The 15560-nt window shown below is 45.7% G+C and overlaps 1 protein-coding gene across 1 annotated transcript; it reads left to right on the top strand.

Annotated features, from left to right (window-relative positions):
* Positions 1–490: 490 nt before the first annotated feature.
* On the top strand, positions 491–15269 carry Asf1b (anti-silencing function 1B histone chaperone). Its single transcript, XM_021170285.1, has 4 exons — positions 491–921; positions 10132–10247; positions 12903–13079; positions 14216–15269. The coding sequence occupies exons 1-4, from the start codon at positions 813–815 to the stop codon at positions 14420–14422; spliced, it is 609 nt and encodes a 202-aa protein (XP_021025944.1). The 5' UTR covers positions 491–812; the 3' UTR covers positions 14423–15269.
* The last annotated feature ends 291 nt before the right edge of the window (positions 15270–15560 follow it).

Below are 15560 nucleotides of genomic sequence, written 5' to 3' on the forward strand. Positions count from 1 at the left end.
GGGTGATCTAAACCTTCTCCACAGTCTCCTCGACCATGATTTTCAAAGGTAGGAACCCCTCAGGGTAGTCCAGGGAAACGCTCACCTGCTGACAGCCGCCTAAACAGCCCAGGCCACTCTCTCCTCCTTAATGCTTTTCACTGTGAGGGCGTGCGGATTTCTACAGCTCTCCAGCCCGGCGTTCCCCACGCCCACCACAATAGCCAATCACGTCTCAGAAACCCGCTTACGGCCACGCCCACGATCGATACTCAATCGCTGCGAGTGCGAGTGGCGTCCTCTCAGCGTGTTTTAGTGAGAGTCGCGCGCCACCGTTCGGCCGTTGGTGGCGCTGCTCTCTGTGAGGTGCGTCTACCGGAAAAGCGGAACGAGGGGCGGGGGATGCCGGTGCGGTAACCCTTGGGATTGGACAAGAGAAGTTCCGCGCTCTAACTCCGCCCACCCCGGAGCGAGCTATTCCAGTCGGAGACTCCCGGGATTGGTTCCCGATAGACCTTTACGAAGCTAAGAGATTAACGTTCCGCCTCCTGGGGCCCGTGAAGAGGGAGCTTCTCTAATTGGTCTGAGGGTCCAGGCGCGCGCCTGAAGACGCCTCGAGATTGGCTGATGGCTCGCGCCGTCATCGGTCCTTAGCGGCGATTGGCTGGAAGGCGGAGCCGGCTATTTGAAGGGAGCGCGCTGACCGGAGGAGCGCTTCAGAGGGAAGAGTTGGGAGACACAGGGAGGTTTCCGTCCTGTCGTCCCCCCCTTCTTCTCTGTCGCAAGTCACTGTGAAGAAGTCTCCACAGCAGCTGCGGCTCCCGGGCGCGGCGATGGCCAAGGTGTCGGTGCTGAATGTGGCTGTGCTGGAGAACCCGAGCCCTTTCCACAGCCCCTTCCGGTTCGAGATCAGCTTCGAATGCAGTGAGGCCCTGTCTGACGGTGAGGCCGGGCCTGAGCCGGGGACCCCAGACTCTCCTGCCCTCGGGGTTTCGCCACCCCCAATCTCCCGGGGCCAACTAGATCTCCCATTAGATACGCCTCCATGGCCCAGCTCCGATCTCTCGGTGGAGCCGACTCTGTCCAGTGTGCATTGTCTCGTGGAGGCCTCGTCACCCCTCGTCTTGCACCGCTCGTCCTTGTACGCTTTCCCTGTAGAGGTGTCAGCCCCCATTGGGCTCCTGGAGACCCGCAGCCACGCCTTTTCCCTATGGCTAGACCCCGGGTTGATGCCCTTCCTCCTAGGAAACCATCCACGTGTCCTATGGAAACCCAACCTCCAGTCCCGTCCCCCCCTTTACCTTGTGGGTATCTTTTCCTACAAAGCAGCCAGACTCTTCTGTTGCCCTGTCTGCCCATGTCAAGACCTTCTCCACCCCATGGCTCCCAAGAACCCCCTCCCCAGACAACTCCAGATTTGTCCCCCCGCAACTCCTGCTTGCCAACCGTAACAACATGGTGTTGCCTATAAGCCTTCTTCCTTTAGGTTAGTCCCAAATCCTATGTCTTGAGCTCCCCCTGAGGAGAGATGGAGGCTTCTGACTCCAGGCTTTGTAGGTAACTTGGTCTCCCCAGCTCCTGGTCTGGATGAATGTCCTGAGGTGAGGGTGCCACAGCCAGGCAGGCCTCTCCAGTTTCTGAGATTTCTACTAGCTGCCAGCTAACTCAGTGCAAGGAACCCCTCGTCCCTTTTGATGGGCTGACCTTGTCTGGGGAGTGGGTGGACTGGCCAAACAGGAATGGGATCCAAGTTCCATCAACTGGGAGGCCACGGGCTTTGGTGGATCTTTCACAGAATGACTGAATTCATCTGTGGGACATAAAGGTGGACATGGCTCTCATCTCACAGATGAGAGGACAAGAGCCATAAAGATCAAAAGACTTTCAAATAAATCCATGAACATGTAAACTGTGAGGTCACTTTGGATTCTCAGCTCCTCAGCAAAAGGCAAGTCCTGCTTTCAGAGGATCTGCTTTCAACACTCCACGAGACCATTTCTCTACTGAGTGTTGAAAAGGATGTAGCAGCTGAGGAGGTGGAGCTCTGAGAGCCTAGGCTGTGGCAACGAGTGCCTCTTGGTGGCTGTTGGTGGTATTCAGTTAAGGCCAGCCACTCCTGTTCACTTGGAGCTGCTATGTGTGTTGCTTGGGGTGGGTCAGTGGCTCAGCCTTTCCCTAGTTTCTTACCCCTTAAGTTTAAACGAATCTACTTATGACTAACTATAGAATAAGCTGGGTTAAATCCTTACTGGAACAAGGCAGGGTGTAAATAAATAAATAAAAGGTAGAGTAACAGTGTGGAATACGATTTATTTGGAAGCCAAGAGGAGATATAAGGAGCTGATAGATTAAGGGATTCACAGTTCCCAGATGCTGAGAGATCAGGTTTCAATCAGTCTGTTTGTGCTCCTTGCATTTAAAAATGGTTGCATGGTCATTGCCTAGTATTACTTTTATTCCTTATTTATAGAACCAGAACAGCGAGGCTAGAGTCAGCCTGTTGGTCATGTTTTAATAGGAGCAGGGTGATTTTTCCAAGTCAGCCAGATAGTAGTAGAAGCATTATCATTGAAGTTTGTCTCTGAGTTCTGAGTCCAGATTGTTTTTAAATCTTTTTTTTTTTTAATTTAATTTGTGGGCCAGAGAAACAGTAAGTGATCTTTCTCAATTGCTGTCCACCTTTTTATTTTTATTTTATTTTTTGTGTGTGTTTTGCCTACATGTATTTATGCCACCACTTGAGTGCCTGATAGTCACATAGTTCAGAAGGAGTTGGGTATTCTAGAACTTGAGTTACAGGCTTGTGAATCTCCATGAAGGTATTAGGAATCTTACCTGGCCTCTAGAAGAGCAGCCAGTGCTCTTAACCATGGGCTGTCTCTCTAGCCTTGTCCTTGTCCTACTTAAAAGACAGTGTCTCTGTAAAGTCTGGAGCTCCAATACTGGTAGTCTGGCTGTCTAGTAAGCCAGGGATCCACCATCTTATTCTCTTCAGTAATGGGGTTTTCTTTCCTTTTCTTTTTGTTTTTTGAAACAGGGTCTCACTATATAGTTCTGGCTGATCTAGAACTTACTCTGTAGTCCAGGAGGGCCTTGAAGTCAAAGATCTGCTTGTCTCTGCCTCCCCAGTGCTGGGATTCAAAGTGTGCACCACCACATGTGACCTCATTCCTTTCTTTTTTAATTTTATTTTTGTGTCTATGTTGGCGGTGGCATATGCATGGGAGCCCCTGGAAGGCAGAGACAACTGATCCTCTATAGCTGATTTGAGATTCCCGACATGGGTGTTGGGAGTCAAACCTGGATCTTAAAGGTCAATACTGGATTCTAGCCTTGAACTATCTCTCCAGTACCCTGAATTCAGGTTCTTAAAACACTATCTGCTGAGACATCTAGCCAGATTCCTTTTCTTTCCTCCAGTCCTAGAAAAGGAAGAAAACATTTACTTGAAGATCTTTTTTGTTTGCTTATGTGTATTTTGCCAGCATGCATGTATGTGTACCACATGTGCACCTAGTGCCCGCAGAAGCCAGAAGACGTCAGGTTACCTGAACTGGAATTAGAGACAGTTGTGAGCCACTGTGTGGGTGCTCTGGATCAAACCTGGGTCCTCTGCAAGTGTTCTGAAATGCTGAGCCAAGCCAGGTGGGTGGCGCACCCCTTTAATCCCAGCACTTGGGAGTCAGAGGCAGGCGGATTTCTGAGTTCGAGGCCAGCCTGGTCTACAAAGTGAGTTCCAGGACAGCCAGGGCTACACAGAGAAACCCTGTTTCCAAAAACCAAAAACAACCAAAAAAAATGCTGAGCCATCTCCCCAGACCCTACTTGCAAGTTTTATTTTTTTGTGGGGGTGGTAGGAGTCCTGTGTGTGGTGGTGCCTCTTATTTCTGTGTTAGAAATCAGAACCACACACATGCTGACAGTTGCTCTGCCGTTGAGCTGTGTCATCAGCTCAGGCTATTTTAGGAGAACGTATTAGGAATGGCCGTAGACTTTCTTGTCACATCAGGACCCTTTGAAAAGATAGAAGAGGGTGTTTTTCCTCTAAGTTATGATGGTTGGTTCTATTCCTTACATTCTTATGGGCCTGCAAGATGGCCTTCATCTTCCTGACCTCCTTTCCATGAATCGTAGAGAAGTTGTTTCCTTGCATTTTGGCACTATCTCCTGAAACCCTGAGAAGCCTCCTCAGCCCTGGTTATCTGACCCGGTTTTCTGAAAAGCTCTGAAGCCCTGTGGTCACCTCTCTTCAACATGTAGAAAAAGACAGTTCCAAAGTACGGGTCTACATTTAGTGGATTTGGCCCAGCTTCCCTCCTCTTCAGTGGAGAATTTCAGGTACTAGTTGAAGGAGTTAAAGAAGCCAGATGTTGTGTACCAGTGTTGGTTGATCTGTGTGATGAACAAAAGACCAGGCAATAATGCACAGAAGTTTTAAAAAAGAAAACAGTGCCCAGCTACACTCCTGTTGTGCAAGCAGATACATAGGGAAGCCTAGTCTCAAAGAGTAGGAAGTATGGCACATCCCTGTGACCCCAGCACTCGAGGGATTGGGGAGAGTGATAACAGGAAGATTGGAAGGTCAAAGCCAAGCTTAGCTTCATAGCAAGTTCCAAGTCAACCTGGGCTACCTGACACTGTCTCAGAAAAGAAAGAAAAAAAAAGCAACAATGGAAAAAGAAAGCAAGCAAAGAAGTTCAGAGCATGATGGTACACACCTTTAATCCCAGCACTCAGGAAGCAGAGGCAGGTGGATTGCCAAGGCTACACAGACCTGTTTCAAGAAATAAAGGAGGGGAAAAAGAAAGGAATGGTCAGCCCATTCCTTTCTTTTTCCCCTCCTTTATCATTAATTAAGCACTTGTTTAGCATGTGTCAAGTTCTGGATTCTGTCCCAGCGCTGTCTAAAACAAGCTCAGGTAAACTACAAAAATGTTTACATGTCTTTAGTAATATTTTTCAGCTTTGGTTTTATTTTCCCAAATTGTAAAAGATATATCCTAACAGGGGTCAGTGTCAATTTAGGGCATCAAAACAAAACAGAATTAGGCTACAGCGATAACTTGGTGGATAAGGGTTTTTTTTTGTTTGTTTTTCATGACAGGGTTTCTTTGTATAGCCCTGGCTGTCCTGGAACTCACTCTGTAGACCAGGCTGGACTCGAACTCAGAAATCTGCCTGCCTCTGCCTCCCAAGTGCTGGGATTAAAGGTGTGCGCCACCACCGCCCAGTGGATAAGTGTTATAAAGAGAATCTTCAAAAGCTCTCTGTATATGTTGACAATGTATTGTACTTAGGGTTGTCCTCTTATCTCCATACACTTTATGGCTTAGGCATACCCATATTTACATGGATGGAAACACATCATACATATATTTAAAAAAAACAAAAATTGTGAGCACTTTTAATCACAGTGGTTGAGAGGGAGAGGCAAGGGGATCTTTGCGAGTTCAAGGTTAGCCTATTTATACAGTGGGATCCTGTCTTTAAAAAAAGTGAAATTCAATCCTATGTTTGGTTATTATGACTTTATACTGTATGAATGTCCTGATGGCCCAGACCTACTTTTGAAGAAATAGTCTCCACCATTGGTCTCAGAGCTCTAAGTCCCTCAAGTACTAGTATCCACAGATGTTCAAGGTCCTTATACAAACTGGTATAGTGGTTGTATAGATCCTGTGCATAGTCTCCCCTAGACTTTATTAGTCTGACTTTCTTTTTTTTGGATAGGGTTTATGAACCCTATGTTGGTTGAACTTAATATGTTATATGAGTCTAGTCTTTTTTTTTTAAGTATTTATTTCCTATTTATTTTTATATGTAAGTATGTTATAGCTGTCTTCAGACACACTAGGAGAGGGTGTCAGATGTCATTAAGGATGGTTGTAAGCCACCATGGTTGCTGGGATTTGAACTCAGGATCTTTGGAAGAGCAGTCAGTGCTCTTAACCACTGAGCCATCTCTCCAGCCCATGAGTCTGGTCTTGAATTCTGGATCCTACCTTTATCTCCATAGTGCTAGAGTTACAGGTGTGTACTACAACAACCAGCTCCTTCCCGTAAACTAATCATCTACAAGTGACTTCTTTTTCCATTTTTAGGTGGAGGGATGGGACAGACAGGTTGTGTATGAGGGAGTTCTTGGGTTGATGTCAGGAATCGTCTTCAGAATGCTCTTTTTGCTTTATCCATTGAGACAGGTCTCTTAAACCCAGTGCTTGGTGGTATGGCTAGGCTCACTAGCCACTTCATTATAGTGATCGCCTGCATCCACCTTCCAAGGCTGGAGTTATAGGTGAGCCACTGTGCTCTTTTTACATGCTTATATAGAAAGCACTGTAATTACTAAGCCATCTCCCCAGCTCTACATGACTTCATCTTAGTGTCAGTACTGTGGAAATAGATGTTATATGCTGTTTAAAGAATACATGAAATGCCTTTAATTTCAGCACTCAAGAGGTGGATCTCTGAGGTATAGGCTAGCCAGGTCTACATGATATGAGAATAAACAACAAGAAAGTTGTACATATTCATGTTCAGTACAAATTTATTTTTATGTGTGGTGCTGGGGATGGAACCCTGGCATCATGAATGCTAGATGAATATCCCACATCTGGGCTATTCCTCCAGTCCCAGATTGTTTTTCTAATCTTTTCTATCTGGTTGGTTGAGTTTATAGTTATATAACCTACAGGTGCTAAAAGCTGAGTATATTCTGAAATGAAATTTTTAGTTTCTCTCTATTCAAAACACTGCATCCCAGTATGAGGAAATGGTTCAGGAAGGACCTGAGTTTGACTGTTCAGCACTCAGGTAGAAGCCAGGGAGTATGAAGGGGTACAGACAAGGGGATCCCAAAGGTTCACTGTCTACCAGTCTAGCTGACAAAGTAAGCTCCAAATTGAATGAGAGACACGCATGGGTACACTCTTGTAATTTCAATACTTGGAAGGCTTGCAGATATGTTATAAGTTCTGGACTAGCCTACACTTCATAGGAAGACTGTCATTTGTTCCTTTGTTTTTACATATGTGTATGTATGTGCTAGTGCTTGCAGAGGTCAGAGGACAACCTGCTGGAGTCAGTTCTCTTCTTCTACCATGTGTTTTCTGGAGATTGATTGTGCTGAGTCTTTATATTTTGTGGCAAGTGCCTTAATCCTCAAAGCCAATTCTAAAACCCAACTCTGTCTTTTTTTTAAAAGCTGTGTCTCACATATTGAAATTAAAGGCATATACCAGTGTGATCTATCTTTTGAAGGAAGAAAATATGAAAAAAAAATCATGAAATTTTAAATGACTGCAGTTTATAGGCCCTTGTTTCATCATCTGTTTCTGTAGAAGATTTGATCAGCTCTGACTGTAGCCAGGCAGTAGTTATGTGGCCTTTTGTGAATTCTTGGGTCTGTTTCTGGCCCATGTCAAGAAGATGCTTCCAGTGTACACTACAGTCTTCCTTTTAATAGATTTTACCAACAGTATTGACCTAAACTAAGCAATGTTAGGTGCCTTGGGGACACAAGGGATTCTTCTGTGTCAAGCTCTTTTTTTGCCTAGTCTTCCCTCCAACACATTAATTAAGTGTATGAATATGTGGCACCATGGATATGTGACACCATGGGGTATGGGGAAGGGGCCTGAAGAAAGTAGAGCTTGACAGAGCCATCTTAGAAAGTGAGGCCAAGCAAGGGTCGCACACTTTTCTGTCCTTCCAGAATCATTGATTCTAGAGTGTCACTTTTTATAAAACTAAATCTATGGGTCTGAGAGTATGGCTCAGATGCATAGCACTTTTTTTTTTTTTTTTTTTTTTTTGGCATGTACATACCTTAAGTTCCATCACCAGCACTCCTAAGAAATAAATAGCTAGGGACAGCTAGAAAGATTGTTCCACAGTTAGAGCACTGATTGCTCTTCTAGGGAACCCAGGTTTAGTTCCCATCCCACATAGTGATTAACTACTTCTATCTTATTGGGACAACATACCTTTCATCCAGGAAATTTGGATTATAAGTAAGTTCTCACCCCATGTTGGTTTGCAAAAATGTTGTGGTAAATATTATTCTGGGGATTTATTTTATTTTTTTTTTTTTGGTTTTTCGAGACAGGGTTTCTCTGTGTAGCCCTGGCTGTCCTGGAACTCACTCTGTAGACCAGGCTGGCCTCGAACTCAGAAATCCGCCTGCCTCTGCCTCCCGAGTGCTGGGATTAAAGGCGTGCGCCACCAACGCCCGGCGGATTTCTTTTTTATTATTATTATTAGATGTAAGTACACTGTAGCTGACTTCAGACACACCAGAAGAGGGTGGCAAACCTCATTATGGGTGGTTGTGAGCCACCATGTGGTTGCTGGGATTTGAACTCAGGACCTTTGGAAGAGCAGTCAGCGCTCTTAACCACTGAGCCATCATCTTGCCAGCCCTATTCTGGGGATTTCTATCCCACTTAGACTATATAGTTTTCAAATGAAAGACAACCTTTACATTTACAATAAGCTTAAAATTTTTAGAGCTGGGCAGATATCAACCTTTTATGTTATTTTGTCTACTTCCCTGTCAATAACTGAGAACTTGCCATGTTCTGCCTGGCCACTCTTATTCCAATAGGTCATGCACTCAAGATCCACCTATCTCATGGTAACTTCTTCCTTCTCTCTCACCATGTTCCCTGTCTGAGACCCCAAGCCCAGTACCTGAGGCCCTCTTCCTCTTCTGCACAGCTACATACTGTAGGCATCTTTATTAACCAGTCGGGGATAACATGGGGAGCAAGGTTTACACAACAAAGGCTGGTATACATGAAGATATGCTCATCATGGAGTAACCAGATCTTGGGTACAGAATTTAGCATTTGAATACAAGCAGCACTAGACCAACCCCCTACAGTACCTGTAGTTCCAGCAGACCCAACACCATCTTCTGGCCTCTGTGGGTACAGGCACCAAAGGGTACATAGACCCACATGCAAGCAAACACCCATACACATAAAATAAAAGGAAAGGCACATAAGAAAATAAACTTAAAAAGTGAAATAATTAAATAATTTCCCCAAAGTACTAAGGCTGGAGTTTGAACCTGGTGAACCATGAGCATGGGGTTACCTAGAAAGATGTAGGTGGAATTGTGAAGGAACAAGGGAGTGGACGTGACTTATAAAGGAAAGCTTTATGGTTCAGGTGACAAACTCCATAGTATGATCTGATATCTGTGTGCTTCCAGTGTTGGATGCCCGTACCACACTGGTCCAAGAGCTCTCTGTGAAAATTTCAGCTTGTGCAACTTTTCCCAGCTGCTGGAGCTAGGGGTTGTGTAATTTCAAAGAGCCTAAAATAAGTTCTGAGTCTGATGCCAAGCTTCTCTGTACTAGCATGACCTTGCTCCTGGTAACACTTGGCCCCTCTACAAGAGGCTATGAGTACCAGGGCTCTTCTGAGATTAATAGGAAGGGTCTCCAGGTACTTTTTCTTTGATCTCTTATGGGTATACTCCAGGACTGAGCCCCTTAGTGATGGAGTACAGAGTCAGGTTTTGGAGGTATGCCTTGTCATACACCATTTGCTGGCAGAGCCTCTGTCCCACAATGTGCACAAGTAGGCATGAGTTGGTGCCAGATGTGGACAACTTTGGGACAAGTTGGTTCCCCCCCCCCCCCCCCCCCCCGCAGCTTTGCCTTTCCCCTCCTGCCACCTGGCTCTCCTGCTGGATTGGAATCTGCCACCCTGCCCCAGTTATCGAGGGATTTGCTTTACTAGGTGGCACCAATCCTTCTGTGAAAGAGAATGAGATGGCACTTCCTACCCAGAGACCAAGGTAGCCCAACTCCCTGCTGTTCCCTCACAAGCTGATGTCACAGGACTCAAGTCAGCCTCTACTATATGGTTCCTCTCAGCTACTGAGAAGCCTAATTTTCTCTGGAGGGCCAGAGTCAAGGTCACTTGGCCAAGTTAGGCCCACAGGAAAAATGTCTCCATTAAAATAGATCTTCATATTTGCTCTTAATCAGGACTGTGGTGCCAGAGCCTACAGCCCAGCAAACACACCAGTTCATAGGACCTTCTAGTATATTCAGATTTGCCTAATGCTGACAAGAAGACCCTTGCCATGCTCTCCAGCTATTTCAGTCCTCAGTTCCCTTATCCCCCATGTTCTTGCAGACCTGGAGTGGAAGATCATTTATGTGGGCTCAGCTGAGAGTGAGGAGTTTGATCAGATCCTAGACTCAGTGCTGGTGGGCCCTGTCCCTGCAGGAAGGCATATGTTCGTCTTTCAGGTAAGTAAGTTTTGCTTTAGCTCTTGATTTCCAGAAATGTTTCAGGCTGGAGATGGAGTCAGGGCCTGACATACTAGACATTCACTACTGAGCCACACCTAAGCCTAGAACCTTCCTCTTCTACCTGAAAGCACACTGGTTTTGGCAGTCAAGTTTAAGTTCAAATCCTTAAACTTGGACTGGTGACACAACTACTGTAATCCCAGTTATTTAGGATGTGAAAGCAGGAAGACCACAAGTTCAAGGCCTGTCTGAGCCACATGTCTCAGTTGACTGCCAGGAGCTGTCTGATTGAAGCTATCTTTTAAAGGACCACCACTCTGAACTCACCCAGTCTCATCAGATGTCCTTCCCCTCCCCAGAAGTGGGGACCTCTGAGTCACAGTTCTTAGTGACCACTGGACCACTAATTTGTGATCTGTTCACAGGAGTTGTATAAAACCCATAAACATAGTTCATGAATATTGAACTATTCCCCTCAAGGAAGAATAAGGATTAAGAGTCCTTGTTACTTGTTTATCAGCCAGGGCTGGGCACAGCAGTATATACTTATAACCCAGCACACATAGTTTGGATCCAGCCTAAGCTATGCAGTAAGACCTTGTCTCAAATACCTTACTAATAAGGGTTGACTCAGGAACTTAGCCAGAAGCACCAACTCATATCTGAACAAAGCTTACCCAGCACAGATTTTCTCCATAAGTTGCTTTTACCCAGGTAGCACTTCATTTTGGGATCTTATTTATTTTGTTATTTGCTGTATGATGTAAATCTTTACTCATTGATTTTGGTTTTTCTGAGACAGGGTTTCTCTGTGTAGCCCTGGCTGTCCTGGAACTCACTCTGTAGACCAGGCTGGCCTTGAACTCAGAAATCCGCCTGCCTCTGCCTCCCGAGTACTGGGATTATAGGAGTGCGCCACCTCTGCCCGGCTACTCATTGATTTTTAAGACATTTCAATAAATCATTTGGCATCAGTGAGTTAAACATTTGTATGCATAATGAATCAAATACTCAGTTTCTATTAAAGGTGGTAGCTGAGTTTAGTGGTACTTGTTTGTAATCTCAGTACATGGAAGGCTAAGGTAGAAAGATTGCTTCAGCTTCAAGGCTAGCCTAGAGTACACAACCAGATGCTGTTAAAAAACAATTAGAACTGGGCAGTAGTGGCGTGTGCCTTTAATCCCAGCACTTGGGAAGCAGAGCCAAGAGGATTTCTGAGTTCGAGGCCAGCCTGGTCTACAGAGTGAGTTCCAGGACATCCAGGGCTATACAAAAAGAAAGAAAGAAAGAGAGGGAGGGAGGGAGGGAGGGAGGGAGGGAAGAAAGGGAAGAAAAGAAAGAAAGAACCAATTAGACAGGTTGTGGTATACTTTTAATCTGAGCATTCAGGAGGCAGAGGCAGGCAAATCTCTTTGAGTTTGAGGCTAGCCAAGGCTATATAGTGAGATCCTGTCTTAACGAACGATTATAAGAATGTGTAGTAAAGATGGTGGTGAATATAAAACTTGAGAGCTTATATTCTGCCCTAGGATTGTTGGCAGTGTAGCAAAGAAAGGGAACATTCCAGGGGGGTTCATGGTTTCTTAGCTTTATGTTTCTAGGGCAGGAGAGAGACAAATATTGTGGTAGCTGGAATGTATAGCAAAACTGTTCACATCCTGACAAACAGGAACCCAAGTTCACCATAAGAAACCAAAAGGGTCCTTGTGCTCTGTATTGAAAGCTGAAGCAAGAAGGCAAAGTAGCCCCTAGTTTGGCCCCATGTTGGAACCTGAGCAAAGGGTTTTTCCTTGTTCTGTACATGTCTGTAAGCAATTATGAAAGTACTATAGTTGCCGATTTTGAAGTTTCTAGATGTATCAAGTTGCCAGATTTGTAAACTCAGAACCAATGAATATAAAGATAGGCTGTGACTTCCAAGTAGTGCTATGTCCAAAGTCACCATCCATCACCTCCTTCCCACTGCATTCCCTATTCCAAGCTACCTGCCCTCACACACTCCTGCCTATCAAGCCCACTGTGCCCTGTGTTCACAGCCAAGGCCTACTTCCAGAGCATACAGCTTGGTCATTTAACAGGGCCCCATTGATGATACTCAGCTGTGGTGGTTTTGGTTAAGGGTCTGTGTTTTCATTTGTATTGATTTCTTATTGTACTGACATAGCTATTCCATCCAAAACCAAATACCCTGATCTGTGACTCTTCTCTGCTGCTAGGTTTAGGCTACTGCCCCTCCAGGCTGATTCCTACCTGGCCTCTTTACTTCTGCTGCAGCCCTCCATATGCTGCCAGTCTTTTCAGACCTTACCTCCTGCTAAGCACCACTCTTTTCCAAGCCCTTAATTGATCCAGCAGGTCACCTGACTATCTTCATCTCATCGTCAGTCACCTTGTACACCGTAGTCCACCTGAACATCTGTGTCTAACAGATGTCAAACAGTTTTGAATTTCTTATTGTTATTATTACTACTAGGAACTAAGGATGGAAGACAGGGCTGTGCATGCTGGGCAAGCATGCTGCTAAATCAAATTCACAATCTCTTGATAGTCATCTGTATAATCAGTTTGTCTAGCCCACTTTGTTGGTAGTCTTTGTGTTAATGACATTTGGGCATGATTGGCAGTGCTAAAGCGCAGACTATGTCTCCCTAGGCTGATGCCCCAAACCCATCCCTCATTCCTGAGACGGACGCCGTGGGTGTGACTGTGGTTCTCATCACCTGCACCTACCATGGACAAGAGTTCATCCGTGTGGGCTACTATGTCAACAATGAGTACCCAAACCCAGAGCTTCGAGAGAACCCACCCCCAAAGCCAGACTTCTCTCAGGTGGGCCCTGTCTCTGCACTTTCTGCTTTAGACAGGCCAGTTCCCTTACAGTTGAGGGGAGATGGGAGCCAAGGTCAGTCAAGGTTAACAGGTCATGCTGTTTCTGCAGTGCTAAGCTAGAGCTAGAATATAGTAAGTCTTTTCTTCTGGAGGCATGCCTAACAGAATGAGGACTACAGCTAGGACCAATGGAGCATACTGATCTCAGTACCCCAGCCCTCAGAAAGTTGAGCCAGGAGTATCATAAGTCATCTACATAATGAGTTCCAGACCAACCTAGGCTACATAGCAAGACATAGCAATACCCTGTTTCCAGGTGTGTGAGGCTTGGGGAGCACCTGAGAGATAGCTCAATGGTTAGGAGCACTGGCTGCTCTTGCAGAGAACCTGGATTTGATTCTTAGCATCCACATTGGTAGCTCACAGCCACCTGTAATTTCAATTCCAGGGGAATCTATGCCTTCTTCTGACTTCCACAGGGATCTGGCATATATGTGACAGACATCTCAATAGGAAAACATTCATAAAATAAAAATAAAAATATTAAAAAAAAAAAAGAAAGAAAGAAAAAGCGAATGGGCTGGAGAGATGCTCAGTGCTCTTCCAGAGAACCCAGGTTCAATTCCCAGCACCCACATGGTGGCACATAACCAACTTTTACTCCAGTTTTAGGGGATCTATGTCCTCTTCTGGCCTCCAAAGGCACCAGGCACACATATGTGACATAGACATATTTACAACCAAACACCCATATACAAAGTTTTTTTTTTTAAATCAAATAAGCCAGGCATGGTAATACATATTATCTCTAACCCCAGTACTTGGGGGGGATTAAAGCACTTGGGGTGATATAGGCAGATCTCATGTGTTTTAAGACCCTCCTCATCTATATAGTTGCAGGCCAACCATGGCTACATAGTTGAGACCCTCTCTCAAAACAACCCAAAACCAAATGAACAAAGCTAAGCAAACCCAGGATGAGAAGGCCCTATTCCTACCCAGAGTGTTCAAGCATCTCTAGGGTTCTACATCTGAGCAACAGGGGCGCTTGAGTCTGCTTTCAGGCTCAAAGTGGAGGTCTGAGGGAATAATGAACACTTAGGTGACAAGGGCTGACATTCTTCTTCTTACTACAGCTACAGCGGAACATCTTGGCTTCTAACCCCCGGGTGACCCGATTCCATATCAACTGGGACAACAATCCAGACAATGTGGAAGCCATAGAAAACCAGGACCCCAATGTGGACTTGGGCCTCTCCCTCAGTTGCACTCCTGTTAAAAGCCTGGGCCTCCCTAGTTGTATCCCAGGCCTCCTCCCTGAGAACTCCATGGATTGCATCTGACAGGGGAGCCAGGCAGAGCTCAGTAGGACCACAGCAGCCTCCTTGCACACCTGGAGGGGATCTACAAGCCCTCATTTAGACATGCTTGGTCATCTCGAGGATTTGGGGATCACCAGCTGTCTCCAGACCTGTCAGCCCCAAGAAAAAACAATGGGTCCCAATCTCTTCCATCCAGGTCCAGAAGAATCATCTCACTTATGACCTGATCTCTAAAAAGCAGGTACTTGTGTTGCTCATTCTATGCGTCATTTTTCTTTATATATTATCAGTTTCTATGAGATGCTTTCTGAACACCACCTTCTGTGAGGCTTGCTTGGGCAGTGTCTGGCTAGCATTGGCCAGAGGTTATCACTCCTTCCAACTCTAGTTCTTGGGGACTAGGCAAGGAAGAAGTCCTGGTTCTAAGGCCAGCTCAATACAATGGCTATCCTTTCAGAGTGTCTAGGACATTCAGTCTAACTAGTACTACAAAACTCAAAAGTGAGCTCCCCAGGCCAATGAGGGATGTCAGGTACTTTGGTCACAGCCACCTTTTCATCTCCTGACTGAGCCTGGCTTTCTGAGAGGATTGCCCTGGGTAGGTATATTGGAGGTCCTGCTTCATGCCTGCTGGCCCCATAGTCCTCAGGGTTTGCTCTGACCACATGTTCATTCTCGTGCTGTACCCAACACTCTGGGGTAAAGCAGGTGTTTGGCAGGCTGACCTGAAAACTCCCAGTCCATCCGCCTCTACCCTAAGCCCTGGCTTCCCTTGCTGCTACATGTGTGCTATTGTGATTGCAGGGTGTATATTAAAAGGTTTATATTAAAAGTTTTGGTTGTCTTAAGAATAAAAGCACTTCATCTAGATTGTTTTGCTTTTTTCTCTCCCCCGTCCATCCACTCACACAGAGCAGGCCTGGGATTCACTCTGTAGACCAGAGATCCACCTGCCTCTGCCTCTGCCTCCTCTGCCGCCTCTGCCTCGAGTGATAGGATTAAAAGTGAACAATACCATACCTGGAAAAGGGTTGTTTTAATGTTGGGTTTTGTTGTTGTTGTTGTTTTGTGAGACAGGGTTTCTCTGTGTAGCCCTGGCTGTCCTGGAACTCACTTTGTAGACCAGGCTGGCCTCAAACTCAGAAATCTGCCTGCCTCT

This window comes from Mus caroli, chromosome 8, assembly GCF_900094665.2.
Source record: "Mus caroli chromosome 8, CAROLI_EIJ_v1.1, whole genome shotgun sequence".
NCBI classification, from domain to species: Eukaryota; Metazoa; Chordata; class Mammalia; order Rodentia; family Muridae; genus Mus; species Mus caroli.